At 57.3% G+C, this 15,635-nt stretch overlaps 1 protein-coding gene across 5 annotated transcripts in view; it reads right to left on the bottom strand.

Annotated features, from left to right (window-relative positions):
* Positions 1-10,218: 10,218 nt before the first annotated feature.
* LOC140396045 (sulfotransferase 1A1-like) overlaps positions 10,219-15,635 on the bottom strand; it is a 113,685-nt gene continuing 108,268 nt past the window's right edge. For all 5 annotated transcript variants that reach the window (XM_072484117.1, XM_072484116.1, XM_072484118.1 and 2 more), the window contains 2 exons: positions 14,708-14,888; positions 10,219-13,179 (listed from right to left, as the gene is read on the bottom strand). In XM_072484117.1, coding sequence (XP_072340218.1) covers positions 13,055-13,179; positions 14,708-14,888 — 306 coding nt within the window. In that variant the 3' untranslated portion in view covers positions 10,219-13,054. The remainder of the gene's footprint in view (positions 13,180-14,707; positions 14,889-15,635) is intronic.

The raw sequence follows: 15,635 nt of genomic DNA, 5'->3' as shown, positions 1-15,635 counted from the left end.
CTCCTCCTTCAACACCCTAAAAGTCCCCTCCTCGTCAGCAGTTTATCCCCCCCTTCCATACATAATTAATCTTCAGCTCATCCCCCACTTTCTTCCGTGAACTAGCCCTCCCAGCTAGCCTGGCAGCTCCCACCCCCTGGCGCCTAGCATCCTACCACCTGCTGTCCCCCCCCCCCCCCCCCACTCTCAGTATAAGTTCCCAGAACAATGGCACAAAGCACAAAAAACAAACAAACAATCCCTCCCGAGGTCCGAGCACATTGGCCCAGCCTTCCTCCTTTAACAAAATCTGATCCAGTCAAACCCGTTCAAACAGGGTGTGGTGGTATGTATTGGGGGTCATGTGGGACTGTGAAGCCGTGATGCTATTGGCTGACAGATCCCGGGTCCTGGTTGGCTGCTGACTCCTAGCTCCGCCCCGAAGGCGGAGTATAAGAACCCGAGCTTCTCCCCGCCGCTCCATTCTGTTGCTGAACTGCTGGGGACAAGTCTTGCTTAATAAAGCCTCATCGACTTCATCACTTCTCGTCTCTCTCGTAAGTCATTGTGCGCTACAATTTATTAAGCGAGACTTGTCCCCAGCAGTTCAGCAACAGAATATAAATTGTAGCGCACAATGACTTACAAGAGAGACGAGAAGTGATGAAGTCGATGAGGCTTTATTAAGCGAGACTTGTCCCCAGCAGTTCAGCAACAGAATATAAATTGTAGCGCACAATGACTTACGAGAGAGACGAGAAGTGATGAAGACGATTGAGGCTTTATTAAGCGAGACTTGTCCCCAGCAGTTCAGCAACAGAATGGAGCGGCGGGGAGAAGCTCGGGTTCTTATACTCTGCCTTCAGGGCGGAGCCAGGAGTCAACAGCCAACCAGGACCCGGGATCTGTCAGCCAATAGCATCACGACTTCACAGTCCCACATGACCCCTAATACAGACCACCACACAGGGCCAAATGGAACAGACCGAGAGAAAAAAAAGCAAAAGCAATTATACATGCAGAACCTCAAACACCTTTTCGAACATCGCAAATTAAATTACAGGGTTAAAAATTACAGAGTTTTTACAAGGCAAAACATCACTTCTAACTCCGTTATCTACAGGTAAGGTTCAAGGTCCGAGTTTTCCCATCAGGTTATTGTCGTTCATAAAGTGCGTCACGTCCTCCGGTGAGCCAAAGTACAGCTCCCGACTCTCATTGGTCACCCATAAACGGGCCGGGTAAAGCAGTCCGAACTTTATTTGCTTCTCGTAGAGGGCCGCCTTGACCTTATTAAAACTCGCCCTCCTCTTTCCGCTCCCAAGTCCTGGTACAGCCGGATCTCAGAATCTTCCCACATGCACGGTTTCGTCTGCCTTGCCCATCTCATGATGCGTTCCTAACCTCGGGACCGAGGCAGCTGTACCCCCATCGCCCTCAGAGGCTCACTGCCCTGGGGCTTACGCATAAGCTCCCTATGGGCCCGGTCCACCTCCAACGGCGTGGGGAACGCACCCTCCGCTATCAGCCTCTCCAGCGCCTTCCCCACATATGCACCAGCATCCGATCCTTCCTTCCCGCCTGGCAGACCGACGAGCCGGATGTTCCGTCTCCGAGAACGGCTCTCCAGGTCCTCCACTTTCTCCAGAAGTCGTTTCTGTTGGTCCCGTAGCATCCCGATCTCCGCTTCCATCGAGGTGGACTGCTCCTCTCGTTCCGTCGCCAGCTCCTCCAGCCTCTTGATCGCCTGTCCCTGGGTTCAATCTCTCCTCCAAGTCGTCGCCCACTGATCGAGTTCACCGCCCGGGCCTGGACTTCCGCACACTCCTTGCGAAGTTGAGTGAACTCAGTAAAGATGCTCACCACCTGGTCCGTCGACCATTGAGCTGCTGAGGTCTGGGTAATGCCTCCTTCGAACTCAGGTCCTCGCTTCCAACCAACTTTTGATTCACCATTTTTCGATTTTACCTCGGGCGCAGCTCCATAAACTAGGGGTCACCTCCTTCTCTTCCCGCTTTTACACACTTATTCTGGAAAATTCCGATGGAAATCCAACTTAAAAACCACACAAAGACCACCAAGAGCGGGAGCAGCCAAATGTGCGACCCATCACTCAATGGCCGCCTCCGGAAGACCATTAATTCACTTTTCTTGGGACTCCGAAGCCTGTGGGACTGGAATTGACCGTGCACGAGGCCAATGTGTCATTGCAAATGAGGGAGCATCACCCTGTGTGAGGGTCAGCTCTCAGGGAGACCCGCACTGTGTGAGAGTCAGTACTGAGGGAGTGCCGCACTGTCAGAGGGTCAGTGCTGAGGGAGCGCCGCACTGTGTGAGGGTCAGTACTGAGGGAGTGCCGCACTGTCAGAGGGTCAGTGCTGAGGGAGCACCGCACTGTCAGAGGGTCAGTACTGAGGGAGCGCCGCACTGTCAGAGGGTCAGTACTGAGGGAGCACCGCACTGTCGGAGGGTCAGGACTGAGGGAGCGCCGCACTGTCAGAGGGTCAGTACTGAGGGAGTGCCACACTGTCTGAGGGTCAGTACTGTGGGAGTGCTGCACTGTCAGAGGGTCAGTACTGAAGGAGTGCCGCACTGTCGGAGGGTCAGTACTGAGGGAGTGCCGCACTGTCGGAGGGTCAGGACTGAGGGAGTGCCGCACTGTCGGAGGGTCAGGACTGAGGGAGTGCCGCACTGTCAAAGGGTCAGTACTGAGGGAGTGCTGCACTATCAGAGGGTCAGTACTGAGGGAGTGCCGCACTGTCTGAGGGTCAGTACTGTGGGAGTGCTGCACTGTCAGAGGGTCAGTACTGAGGGAGTGCCGCACTGTCGGAGGGTCAGTACTGAGGGAGTGCCGCACTGTCAGAGGGTCAGTGCTGAGGGAGCGCCGCACTGTGTGAGGGTCAGTACTGAGGGAGAGCCGCACTGTCGGAGGGTCAGGACTGAGGGAGTGCCGCACTGTCAAAGGGTCAGTACTGAGGGAACATCACCATGTGTGAGGGTCAGTACTGAGGGAGCATCACCCTGTGTGAGGGTCAGTACTAAGGGAGTGCCGCACTGTGTGAGGGTCAGTACTGAGGGAGAGCCGCACTGTGTGAGAGTCAGTACTGAGGGAGAGCCGCACTGTGTGAGAGTCAGTACTGAGGGAGAGCCGCACTGTGTGAGGGTCAGTACTGACGGAGCATCACCCTGTGTGAGGGTGAGTACTGAGCGAGTGCCGCACTGTCAGAGGGTCAGTACTGAGGGAGCATCACCCTGTGTGAGGGTCAGTACTGACGGAGCATCACCCTGTGTGAGGGTCAGTACTGAGGGAGCATCACCCTGTGTGAGGGTCAGTACTGAGGGAGTGCCGCACTGTCGGAGGGTCAGTACTGGGGGACTGCCGCACTGTCAGAGGGTCAGGACTGAGGGAGCGCCGCACTGTTAGAGAGTCAGTACTGAGGGAGCGCCGCACTGTCGGAGGGTCAGGACTGAGGGAGAGCCGCACTGTCAGAGGGTCAGTACTGACGGAGCATTACCCGGTGTGAGGGTCAGTACTGACGGAGCATCACCCTGTGTGAGGGTCAGTACTGAGGGAGCATCACCCTGTGTGAGGGTCAGTACTGAGGGAGTGCCGCACTGTCGGAGGGTCAGGACTGAGGGAGAGCCGCACTGTCAGAGGGTCAGTACTGAGGGAGCATCACCCTGTGTGAGGGTCAGTACTGAGGGAGTGCCGCACAGTCAGAGGGTCAGTACTGAGGGAGTGCCGCACTGTCAGAGGGTCAGTACTGAGGGAGCGCCGCACTGTCAGAGGGTCAGTACTGAGAGAGTGCCGCACTGTCAGAGGGTCAGTACTGAGGGGGAGCCGCACTGTGTGGGGGTCAGTACTGAGGGAGTGCCGCACTGGGTGAGGGTCAGTACTGAGGGAGTGCCGCACTGTGTGATGGTCAGTACTGAGGGAGCGCTGCACTGTCAGAGGGTCAGTACTGAGGGAGTGCCGCACTGTCAGAGGGTCAGTACTGAGAGAGTGCCGCACTGTCAGAGGGTCAGTACTGAGGGAGCGCCGCACTGTCAGAGCGTCAGTACTGAGAGAGTGCCGCACTGTCAGAGGGTCAGTACTGAGGGAGAGCCGCACTGTGTGGGGGTCAGTACTGAGGGCGTGCCGCACTGTCAGAGGGTCAGTACTGAGAGAGTGCCGCACTGTGAGAGCGTCAGTACTGAGGGAGAGCCGCATTGTGTGTGGGTCAGTACTGAGGGAGTGCCGCACTGAGTGATGGTCAGTACTGAGGGAGAGCCGCACTGTGTGAGGGTCAGTACTGAGGGAGCGCCGCACTGTCGGAAGGTCAGTACTGAGGGAGTGCCGCACTGTGTAAGGGTCAGTACTGAGGGAGAGCCGCACTGTGTGAGGGTCAGTACTGAGGGAGAGCCGCACTGTGTGAGGGTCAGTACTGAGGGAGTGCCGCACTGTGTGAGGGTCAGTAGTGAGGAAGAGCCGCACTGTGTGATGGTCAGTACTGAGGGAGAGCCACACTGTGTGGGGGTCAGTACTGAGGGAGCGCCGCACTGTGTGAGAGTCAGTACTGAGGGAGAGCCGCACTGTCGGAGGGTCAGTACTGGGGGACTGCCGCACTGTCAGAGGGTCAGGACTGAGGGAGCGCCGCACTGTTAGAGAGTCAGTACTGAGGGAGCGCCGCACTGTCGGAGGGTCAGGACTGAGGGAGAGCCGCACTGTCAGAGGGTCAGTACTGACGGAGCATTACCCGGTGTGAGGGTCAGTACTGACGGAGCATCACCCTGTGTGAGGGTCAGTACTGAGGGAGCATCACCCTGTGTGAGGGTCAGTACTGAGGGAGTGCCGCACTGTCGGAGGGTCAGGACTGAGGGAGAGCCGCACTGTCAGAGGGTCAGTACTGAGGGAGCATCACCCTGTGTGAGGGTCAGTACTGAGGGAGTGCCGCACAGTCAGAGGGTCAGTACTGAGGGAGTGCCGCACTGTCAGAGGGTCAGTACTGAGGGAGCGCCGCACTGTCAGAGGGTCAGTACTGAGAGAGTGCCGCACTGTCAGAGGGTCAGTACTGAGGGGGAGCCGCACTGTGTGGGGGTCAGTACTGAGGGAGTGCCGCACTGGGTGAGGGTCAGTACTGAGGGAGTGCCGCACTGTGTGATGGTCAGTACTGAGGGAGCGCTGCACTGTCAGAGGGTCAGTACTGAGGGAGTGCCGCACTGTCAGAGGGTCAGTACTGAGAGAGTGCCGCACTGTCAGAGGGTCAGTACTGAGGGAGCGCCGCACTGTCAGAGCGTCAGTACTGAGAGAGTGCCGCACTGTCAGAGGGTCAGTACTGAGGGAGAGCCGCACTGTGTGGGGGTCAGTACTGAGGGCGTGCCGCACTGTCAGAGGGTCAGTACTGAGAGAGTGCCGCACTGTGAGAGCGTCAGTACTGAGGGAGAGCCGCATTGTGTGTGGGTCAGTACTGAGGGAGTGCCGCACTGAGTGATGGTCAGTACTGAGGGAGAGCCGCACTGTGTGAGGGTCAGTACTGAGGGAGCGCCGCACTGTCGGAAGGTCAGTACTGAGGGAGTGCCGCACTGTGTAAGGGTCAGTACTGAGGGAGAGCCGCACTGTGTGAGGGTCAGTACTGAGGGAGAGCCGCACTGTGTGAGGGTCAGTACTGAGGGAGTGCCGCACTGTGTGAGGGTCAGTAGTGAGGAAGAGCCGCACTGTGTGATGGTCAGTACTGAGGGAGAGCCACACTGTGTGGGGGTCAGTACTGAGGGAGCGCCGCACTGTGTGAGAGTCAGTACTGAGGGAGAGCCGCACTGTGTGGCGGTCAGTACTGAGGGAGAGCCGCACTGTGTGGGGGTCAGTACTGAGGGAGAGCCGCACTGTGTGAGGGTCAGTACTGAGGGAGCACCGCACTGTGTGGGGGTCAGTACTAACGGAGCATCACCCTGTGTGAGGGTCAGTACTGACGGAGCATCACCCTGTGTGAGGGTCAGTACTGAGGGAGCATCACCCTGAGTGAGGGTCAGTACTGAGGGAGTGCCGCACAGTTAGAGGGTCAGTACTGAGGGAGTGCCGCACTGTCAGAGGGTCAGTACTGACGGAGCATCACCCTGTGTGAGGGTCAGTACTGAGGGAGTGCCGCACAGTCAGAGGGTCAGTACTGAGGGAGTGCCGCACTGTGTGAGGGTCAGAACTGAGGGAGTGCTGCACTGTGTGGGGGTCAGTACTGAGGGAGTGCCACACTGTGTGAGAGTCAGTACTGAGGGAGAGCCGCACTGTGTGAGGGTCAGTACTGAGGTAGTGCCGCACTGTGTGAGGCTCAGTGCTGAGGGAGTGCCGCACTGTCAGAGGGTCAGTACTGAGGGAGTGCCGCACTGTCAGAGGGTCAGTACTGAGGGAGAGCCGCACTGTGTGGGGGTCAGTACTGAGGGAGAGCCGCACTGTGTGGGGGTCAGTACTGAGGGAGTGCTGCACTGTGTGGGGGTCAGTACTGAGTTAGTGCCGCACTGTGTGAGGCTCAGTGCTGAGGGAGTGCCGCACTGTCAGAGGGTCAGTACTGAGGGAGTGCCGCACTGTCAGAGGGTCAGTGCTGAGGGAGCGCCGCACTGTGTGAGGGTCAGTACTGAGGGAGTGTCGCACTGTCGGAGGGTCAGGACTGAGGGAGTGCCGCACTGTCAAAGGGTCAGTACTGAGGGAGTGCCACACTGTCTGAGGGTCAGTACTGTGGGAGTGCTGCACTGTCAGAGGGTCAGTACTGAGGGAGTGCCGCACTGTCGGATGGTCAGTACTGAGGGAGTGCCGCACTGTCAGAGGGTCAGTGCTGAGGGAGCGCCGCACTGTGTGAGGGTCAGTACTGAGGGAGAGCCGCACTGTCGGAGGGTCAGGACTGAGGGAGTGCCGCACTGTCAAAGGGTCAGTACTGAGGGAACATCACCATGTGTGAGGGTCAGTACTGAGGGAGCATCACCCTGTGTGAGGGTCAGTACTAAGGGAGTGCCGCACTGTGTGAGGGTCAGTACTGAGGGAGAGCCGCACTGTGTGAGGGTCAGTACTGAGGGAGAGCCGCACTGCGTGAGGGTCAGTACTGAGGGAGAGCCGCACTGGGTGAGAGTCAGTACTGAGGGAGAGCCGCACTGTGTGAGAGTCAGTACTGAGGGAGAGCCGCACTGTGTGAGAGTCAGTACTGAGGGAGAGCCGCACTGTGTGAGGGTCAGTACTGACGGAGCATCACCCTGTGTGAGGGTCAGTACTGAGCGAGTGCCGCACTGTCAGAGGGTCAGTACTGAGGGAGCATCACCCTGTGTGAGGGTCAGTACTGACGGAGCATCACCCTGTGTGAGGGTCAGTACTGAGGGAGCATCACCCTGTGTGAGGGTCAGTACTGAGGGAGTGCCGCACTGTCGGAGGGTCAGTACTGGGGGACTGCCGCACTGTCAGAGGGTCAGGACTGAGGGAGCGCCGCACTGTTAGAGAGTCAGTACTGAGGGAGCGCCGCACTGTCGGAGGGTCAGGACTGAGGGAGAGCCGCACTGTCAGAGGGTCAGTACTGACGGAGCATTACCCGGTGTGAGGGTCAGTACTGACGGAGCATCACCCTGTGTGAGGGTCAGTACTGAGGGAGCATCACCCTGTGTGAGGGTCAGTACTGAGGGAGTGCCGCACTGTCGGAGGGTCAGGACTGAGGGAGAGCCGCACTGTCAGAGGGTCAGTACTGAGGGAGCATCACCCTGTGTGAGGGTCAGTACTGAGGGAGTGCCGCACAGTCAGAGGGTCAGTACTGAGGGAGTGCCGCACTGTCAGAGGGTCAGTACTGAGGGAGCGCCGCACTGTCAGAGGGTCAGTACTGAGAGAGTGCCGCACTGTCAGAGGGTCAGTACTGAGGGGGAGCCGCACTGTGTGGGGGTCAGTACTGAGGGAGTGCCGCACTGGGTGAGGGTCAGTACTGAGGGAGTGTCGCACTGTGTGATGGTCAGTACTGAGGGAGCGTTGCACTGTCAGAGGGTCAGTACTGAGGGAGTGCCGCACTGTCAGAGGGTCAGTACTGAGAGAGTGCCGCACTGTCAGAGGGTCAGTACTGAGGGAGCGCCGCACTGTCAGAGCGTCAGTACTGAGAGAGTGCCGCACTGTCAGAGGGTCAGTACTGAGGGAGAGCCGCACTGTGTGGGGGTCAGTACTGAGGGCGTGCCGCACTGTCAGAGGGTCAGTACTGAGAGAGTGCCGCACTGTCAGAGCGTCAGTACTGAGGGAGAGCCGCATTGTGTGTGGGTCAGTACTGAGGGAGTGCCGCACTGAGTGATGGTCAGTACTGAGGGAGAGCCGCACTGTGTGAGGGTCAGTACTGAGGGAGCGCCGCACTGTCGGAAGGTCAGTACTGAGGGAGTGCCGCACTGTGTAAGGGTCAGTACTGAGGGAGAGCCGCACTGTGTGAGGGTCAGTACTGAGGGAGAGCCGCACTGTGTGAGGGTCAGTACTGAGGGAGTGCCGCACTGTGTGAGGGTCAGTAGTGAGGAAGAGCCGCACTGTGTGATGGTCAGTACTGAGGGAGAGCCGCACTGTGTGGGGGTCAGTACTGAGGGAGCGCCGCACTGTGTGAGAGTCAGTACTGAGGGAGAGCCGCACTGTGTGGCGGTCAGTACTGAGGGAGAGCCGCACTGTGTGGGGGTCAGTACTGAGGGAGAGCCGCACTGTGTGAGGGTCAGTACTGAGGGAGCACCGCACTGTGTGGGGGTCAGTACTGACGGAGCATCACCCTGTGTGAGGGTCAGTACTGACGGAGCATCACCCTGTGTGAGGGTCAGTACTGAGGGAGCATCACCCTGAGTGAGGGTCAGTACTGAGGGAGTGCCGCACAGTTAGAGGGTCAGTACTGAGGGAGTGCCGCACTGTCAGAGGGTCAGTACTGACGGAGCATCACCCTGAGTGAGGGTCAGTACTGAGGGAGCACCGCACTGTCAGAGGGTCAGTACTGAGGGAGTGCCGCACAGTCAGAGGGTCAGTACTGAGGGAGTGCTGCACTGTGTGAGGGTCAGAACTGAGGGAGTGCTGCACTGTGTGGGGGTCAGTACTGAGGGAGTGCCACACTGTGTGAGAGTCAGTACTGAGGGAGAGCCGCACTGTGTGAGGGTCAGTACTGAGGTAGTGCCGCACTGTGTGAGGCTCAGTGCTGAGGGAGTGCCGCACTGTCAGAGGGTCAGTACTGAGGGAGTGCCGCACTGTCAGTGGGTCAGTACTGAGGGAGAGCCGCACTGTGTGGGTGTCAGTACTGAGGGAGAGCCGCACTGTGTGGGGGTCAGTACTGAGGGAGTGCTGCACTGTGTGGGGGTCAGTACTGAGGGAGAGCCGCACTGTGTGGGGGTCAGTACTGAGGGAGAGCCGCACTGTGTGGGGGTCAGTACTGAGGGAGTGCCGCACTGTCAGAGGGTCAGTACTGAGGGAGAGCCGCACTGTGTGGGGGTCAGTACTGAGGGTGCGCCGCACTGTCAGAGGGTCAGTACTGAGGCAGTGCCGCACTGTGTGAGGGTCAGTACTGAGGGAGTGCCGCACTGTCAGAGGGTCAGTACTGAGGGAGCGCCGCACTGTCAGAGGGTCAGTACTGAGGGAGCACCGCACTGTCAGAGAGTCAGTACTGAGGGAGAGCCGCACTGTGTGAGGCTCAGTACTGAGGGAGTGCCGCACTGTGTGGGGGTCAGTACTGAGGGAGAGCCGCACTGTGTGAGGGTCAGTACTGAGGGAGAGCTGCACTGTGTGTGGGTCAGTACTGAGGGAGTGCCGCACTGTGTGAGAGTCAGTACTGAGGGAGAGCCGCACTGTGTGAGGGTCAGTACTGAGGGAGTGCCGCACTGTGTGAGGCTCAGTACTGAGGGAGTGCCGCATTGTCAGAGGGTCTGTACTGAGGGAGTGCCGCACTGTCAGAGGGTCAGTACTGAGGGAGTGCCGCACTGTGTGAGAGTCAGTACTGAGGGAGAGCCGCATTGTGTGAGGGTCAGTACTGAGAGAGTGCCGCTCTGTTTGAGGGTCAGTACTGAGGGAGAGCCGCACTCTGTGAGGCTCAGTACTGAGGGAGCGCCGCACTGTGTGAGGGTCAGTACTGAGGGAGTGCCGCACTGTCTGAGGGTCAGTACTGAGGGAGTGCCGCACTGTGTGGGGGTCAGAATCCCGCACCTGGTCCCTGAGCGGGCATGAGTGGTGTTGTTCATCCTGGAGTAACACGGACTGAACAAGATGCAGTTAACTGATCAAGCATACACCAATCATGGGCGTTGTTTTAATTGACGATTTATTGAACTTCAGTAACGAAGCACACAGCTGCCTGTGGGTTGACTCTCTACAACTCTAAGTAAACTAACATTCACTATCTAGACCCGACTAGCGCTGATCCACGTGCAGAAGGTGTTGAATGATTTGTACACCCTGACTGTCACGACAGTTGACATCAGTGGTAAGAGGCAGAGTACTGATGCCTCGTGAGTTTTAGAGTTGGAAGCCCCCCCTTTGGTGTTCTGTCTGGTGATTGGTCGTGTTCTGTTCTGTATGTTGATTGGCTCACCTGGGTGTCTGTCACTGCCTGCTTTTACCTCATGATGTGTATCTAACACACTGTGACACCCAGTCCCAGAGGGGGAAAGGACAGTGTATCTAACACACTGTTACACCGTCCCAGAGGGGGAAAGGACAGTGTATCTAACACACTGTGACACCCAGTCCCAGAGGGGGAAAGGACAGTGTATCTAACACACTGTGACACCCAGTCCCAGAGGGGGAAAGGACAGTGTATCTAACACACTGTTACACAGTCCCAGAGGGAGAAAGGACAGTGTATCTAACACACTGTTACACCGTCCCAGAGGGGGAAAGGACAGTGTATCTAACACACTGTTACACCGTCCCAGAGGGAGAAAGGACAGTGTATCTAACACACTGTTACACCGTCCCAGAGGGGGAAAGGACAGTGTATCTAACACACTGTGACACCCGGTCCCAGAGGGGGAAAGGACAGAGTATCTAACACACTGTGACACTGTCCCAGAGGGGGAAAGGACAGTGTATCTAACACACTGTGACACTGTCCCAGAGGGGGAAAGGACAGTGTATCTAACACACTGTTACACCGTCCCAGAGGGAGAAAGGACAGTGTATCTAACACACTGTGACACCCGGTCCCAGAGGGGGAAAGGACAGTGTATCTAACACACTGTGACACCCGGTCCCAGAGAGGGAAAGGACAGTGTATCTAACACACTGTTACACCGTCCCAGAGGGAGAAAGGACAGTGTATCTAACACACTGTTACACCGTCCCAGAGGGGGAAAGGACAGTGTATCTAACACACTGTGACACCCGGTCCCAGAGGGGGAAAGGACAGTGTATCTAACACACTGTGACACTGTCCCAGAGGGGGAAAGGACAGTGTATCTAACACACTGTGACACTGTCCCAGAGGGGGAAAGGACAGTGTATCTAACACACTGTGACACTGTCCCAGAGGGGGAAAGGACAGTGTATCTAACACACTGTGACACCCAGTCCCAGAGGGGGAAAGGACAGTGTATCTAACACACTGTGACACCCAGTCCCAGAGGGGGAAAGGACAGTGTATCTAACACACTGTGACACCCAGTCCCAGAGGGGGAAAGGACAGTGTATCTAACACACTGTTACACAGTCCCAGAGGGAGAAAGGACAGTGTATCTGACACACTGTTACACCGTCCCAGAGGGGGAAAGGACAGTGTATCTAACACACTGTTACACCGTCCCAGAGGGAGAAAGGACAGTGTATCTAACACACTGTGACACCCAATCCCAGAGGGGGAAAGGACAGTGTATCTAACACACTGTGACACCCAGTCCCAGAGGGGGAAAGGACAGTGTATCTAACACACTGTTACACCGTCCCAGAGGGAGAAAGGACAGTGTATCTAACACACTGTTACACCGTCCCAGAGGGGGAAAGGACAGTGTATCTAACACACTGTTACACCGTCCCAGAGGGGGAAAGGACAGTGTATCTAACACATTGTTACACCGTCCCAGAGGGGGAAAGGACAGTGTATCTAACACACTGTGACACTGTCCCAGAGGGGGAAAGGACAGTGTATCTAAAACACTGTGACACTGTCCCAGAGGGGGAAAGGACAGTGTATCTAACACACTGTGACACCCGGTCCCAGAGAGGGAAAGGACAGTGTATCTAACACACTGTGACACCCGGTCCCAGAGGGGGAAAGGACAGTGTATCTAACACACTGTGACACTGTCCCAGAGGGGGAAAGGACAGTGTATCTAACAGACTGTGACACCCGGTCCCAGAGAGGGAAAGGACAGTGTATCTAACACACTGTGACACCCGGTCCCAGAGGGGGAAAGGACAGTGTATCTAACAGACTGTGACACCCGGTCCCAGAGGGGGAAAGGACAGTGTATCTAACACACTGTGACACCCAGTCCCAGAGGGGGAAAGGACAGTGTATCTAACAGACTGTGACACCCGGTCCCAGAGAGGGAAAGGACAGTGTATCTAACACACTGAGACACCCGGTCCCAGAGGGGGAAAGGACAGTGTATCTAACACACTGTGACACCTGGTCCCAGAGGGGGAAAGGACAGTGTATCTAACACACTGTGACACTGCCCCAGAGGGGGAAAGGACAGTGTATCTAACACACTGTGACACTTTGCGGTCCGATCACGCCTTCGTTAAACTCTCCGGTTTTTACGACGGCATCAACACTCTTCCGTCAGTAGGGATAATCCCGCCTCAGGTCTATCATTAATTTTGAACTTGTCTTTTCACATTCGGATTCTGTGTTTTATATGTGATCATGTTTATTTGCTTATTTTAATTTTCACAGCCAACCACACCGCCCTGTTTCAAAATCCACAACCTCCTGTTAACCCAGTGAGTTGTTGTGATCCGGAACGCGCTCCTGTAAGAGCGGGGGAAGCAGAATCAATGGGAACACTCAAAATGGAGAATTGGGTTTTGCAGTGGACAAGGGGCCTGGCTGCAGATACATTGGTAAGAAGGGGCTCTTCACTTGCTGTCTGGAGGGGTACTCATCGGCTCGACGTACGGCTGACCCCGACGGCTGGATGGCTACTGCCCGCCTTGTAACTCAGTGCGGAATCTCAGGTGGCATCCCTTCATCCTCCGCACATAGTCAGCCTCGAAGGCCTTGTCCTGAGCGGCGGTGAAATGGTTCTTCCAGTCCCCCACCTCGCCTGCAGGGGAGAGATAGAAGACAGAGCTGTTAACGAGGGTGTCCTCAGAGGCCTCTCCCCTCTGCCCCGAGGAAAGAGTCAGGTTCCAGGCTGAGCTGAGGTACATGTGACATGCTGAACCCTGGACACAGAGATCAGGAAATGCACAGGCTCCAGTTCGGGCCTAGTGCCATTATCGCGAACCCCACAGCACCGATCAATCTTCCCTGAGGGCAGGCTGCCCAGTGGCGTGTCCAAATTCTGGAATAAGATAAGGGCAGCAATGTTGAACAGGGTAGAGTGTGGGGTAGGAGTGGGGCGATGAGGGCGGGGGGAGGTGGGGGTGCGGTGCCTTCAGGGAAATCGTGGGTGCGCTGTTGCCATTGGAGTGGCCCAGAAAGTCTGCCCTAAAACAAACTATGCCCTTGTACTATTTCCCTCACAGATTGGACTCCTTGACCTTGTTGACATTCCGGGTGCTGCTCCCTCTACTCTCTGCACAGCTCACCGGATGCCACATTCTGCGGTGCAAAGAACAAACATAAACCTCTCACCCATTCCCAACCCACCACCCCTCACAAACATGTTGTTCAGGTCCTGTCACCAACCCACCTTCACCCTACCCTCACCCCACCCCTCACCCCATCCCCCCCCACCCCCCCACTCCACCCCTAACCCCACCCCCCACCCCATCCCCACCCCACCCCCCACACCACCCCCCACTCCACCCCCACTCCACCCCTCGCCCCACCCCCCACCCCACCCCTCACTCCACCCCCACCCCACCCCTCACCCCATTCCCACCCCACCCCCCACTCCACTCCTAACCCCACCCCCCACTCCACCCCCACCCCACCCCTCACCCTACCCCCCACCCCTCACCCCACCCCCCACCCCACCCCTCGCTCCACCACTCACCCCACCCCTCATTCTCCCCCTCACCCCTCACTCCACCCTCATCCCACCCCTCACTCCACTCCTCACTCAAACCCTCACCCCACCCCTCACTCCACCCCTCATTCTCCCCCTCACCCCTCACTCCACTCCTCACTCCACCCCTCACCCCACCCCTCACTCCAACCCTCATTCTCCCCCTCACTCCACCCCTCACTCCACCCCTCACCCCACCCCTCACTCCAACCCTCATTCTCCCCCTCACTCCACCCCTCACTCTACCCCTCACTACGGGCAGCACTGTGGCACAGTGCTTAGCACTGCTGCCTCACAACGCCAGGGACGCGGGTTCAATTCCAGCCTCGGGTGACTGTCTGTGTGGGGTTTACACATTCCTCCCGTGTCTGCTCCGGTTTCCTCCCACAGTCCACGTTGTGCAGGTTAGGTGGATTGGCCAGGATAAATTTGCCCTTCGTGTCCAAAAGGTTTGGTTGGGTTATTTGGTTCTGTGGATAGGATGGGGATGTGGGCCGAGGTGCTTTGTTCTGTCAGAGGGTCGGTGCAGACTCAATGGGCCGAATCGCCCCCTTTCCCAGCCCAGCAATGAGGACAAGGCCCGCCCCATCCCGCCAGGCGGACCCCCCGACAACCTCACCTTTCCTCATGAACGTGGACACAGTCTGGTCGAAGACAATGGCTGGGACAGAGGTGTAATTACTCATGGGGTTTTCCTTCATGGATTGGAAGGAGGTGTGCTGGACAATTCCATCAACAACTGTGTCTGGCAGCGCCTTCCCCAGGAATCTCATCACCTTCACAATTTCCCGCCTGGGATCCTGTTCCGAGAAAGTGGAGACGGCTTTCAACACTTTAATATTCTACACAGTTAGGGCAGCACGGTGACACAGTGGTTAGCACGCTGCCTCACGGTGACACAGTGGTTAGCACGCTGCCTCAGGGTGACACAGTGGTTAGCACGCTGCCTCACAGTGACACAGTGGTTAGCACGCTGCCTCACGGTGACACAGTGGTTAGCACGCTGCCTCACGGTGACACAGTGTTTAGCACGCTGCCTCACGGTGACATAGTGGTTAGCACGCTGCCTCAGGGTGACACAGTGGTTAGCACGCTGCCTCACGGTGACACAGTGGTTAGCACGCTGCCTCACAGTGACACAGTGGTTAGCACGCTGCCTCACGGTGACACAGTGGTTAGCACAGCTGCCTCACAGTGACACAGTGGTTAGCACGCTGCCTCACGGTGACACAGTGTTTAGCACGCTGCCTCAGGGTGACACAGTGGTTAGCACGCTGCCTCACGGTGACACAGTGGTTAGCACGCTGCCTCACGGTGACACAGTGTTTAGCACGCTGCCTCAGGGTGACACAGTGGTTAGCACGCTGCCTCACGGTGACACAGTGGTTAGCACGCAGCCTCACGGTGACACAGTGGTTAGCACGCTGCCACACAGTGACACAGTGGTTAGCACGCTGCCTCTCGGTGACACAGTGGTTAGCACGCTGCCTCACAGTGACACAGTGGTTAGCACGCTGCCTCTCGGTGGCACAGTGGTTAGCACGCTG

Source organism: Scyliorhinus torazame, chromosome 19 (genome assembly GCF_047496885.1).
Source record: "Scyliorhinus torazame isolate Kashiwa2021f chromosome 19, sScyTor2.1, whole genome shotgun sequence".
Taxonomy (NCBI): domain Eukaryota; kingdom Metazoa; phylum Chordata; class Chondrichthyes; order Carcharhiniformes; family Scyliorhinidae; genus Scyliorhinus; species Scyliorhinus torazame.
Note: the sequence above shows the minus strand (reverse complement) of the source record. Positions and strands in the feature narration are given on the sequence as shown.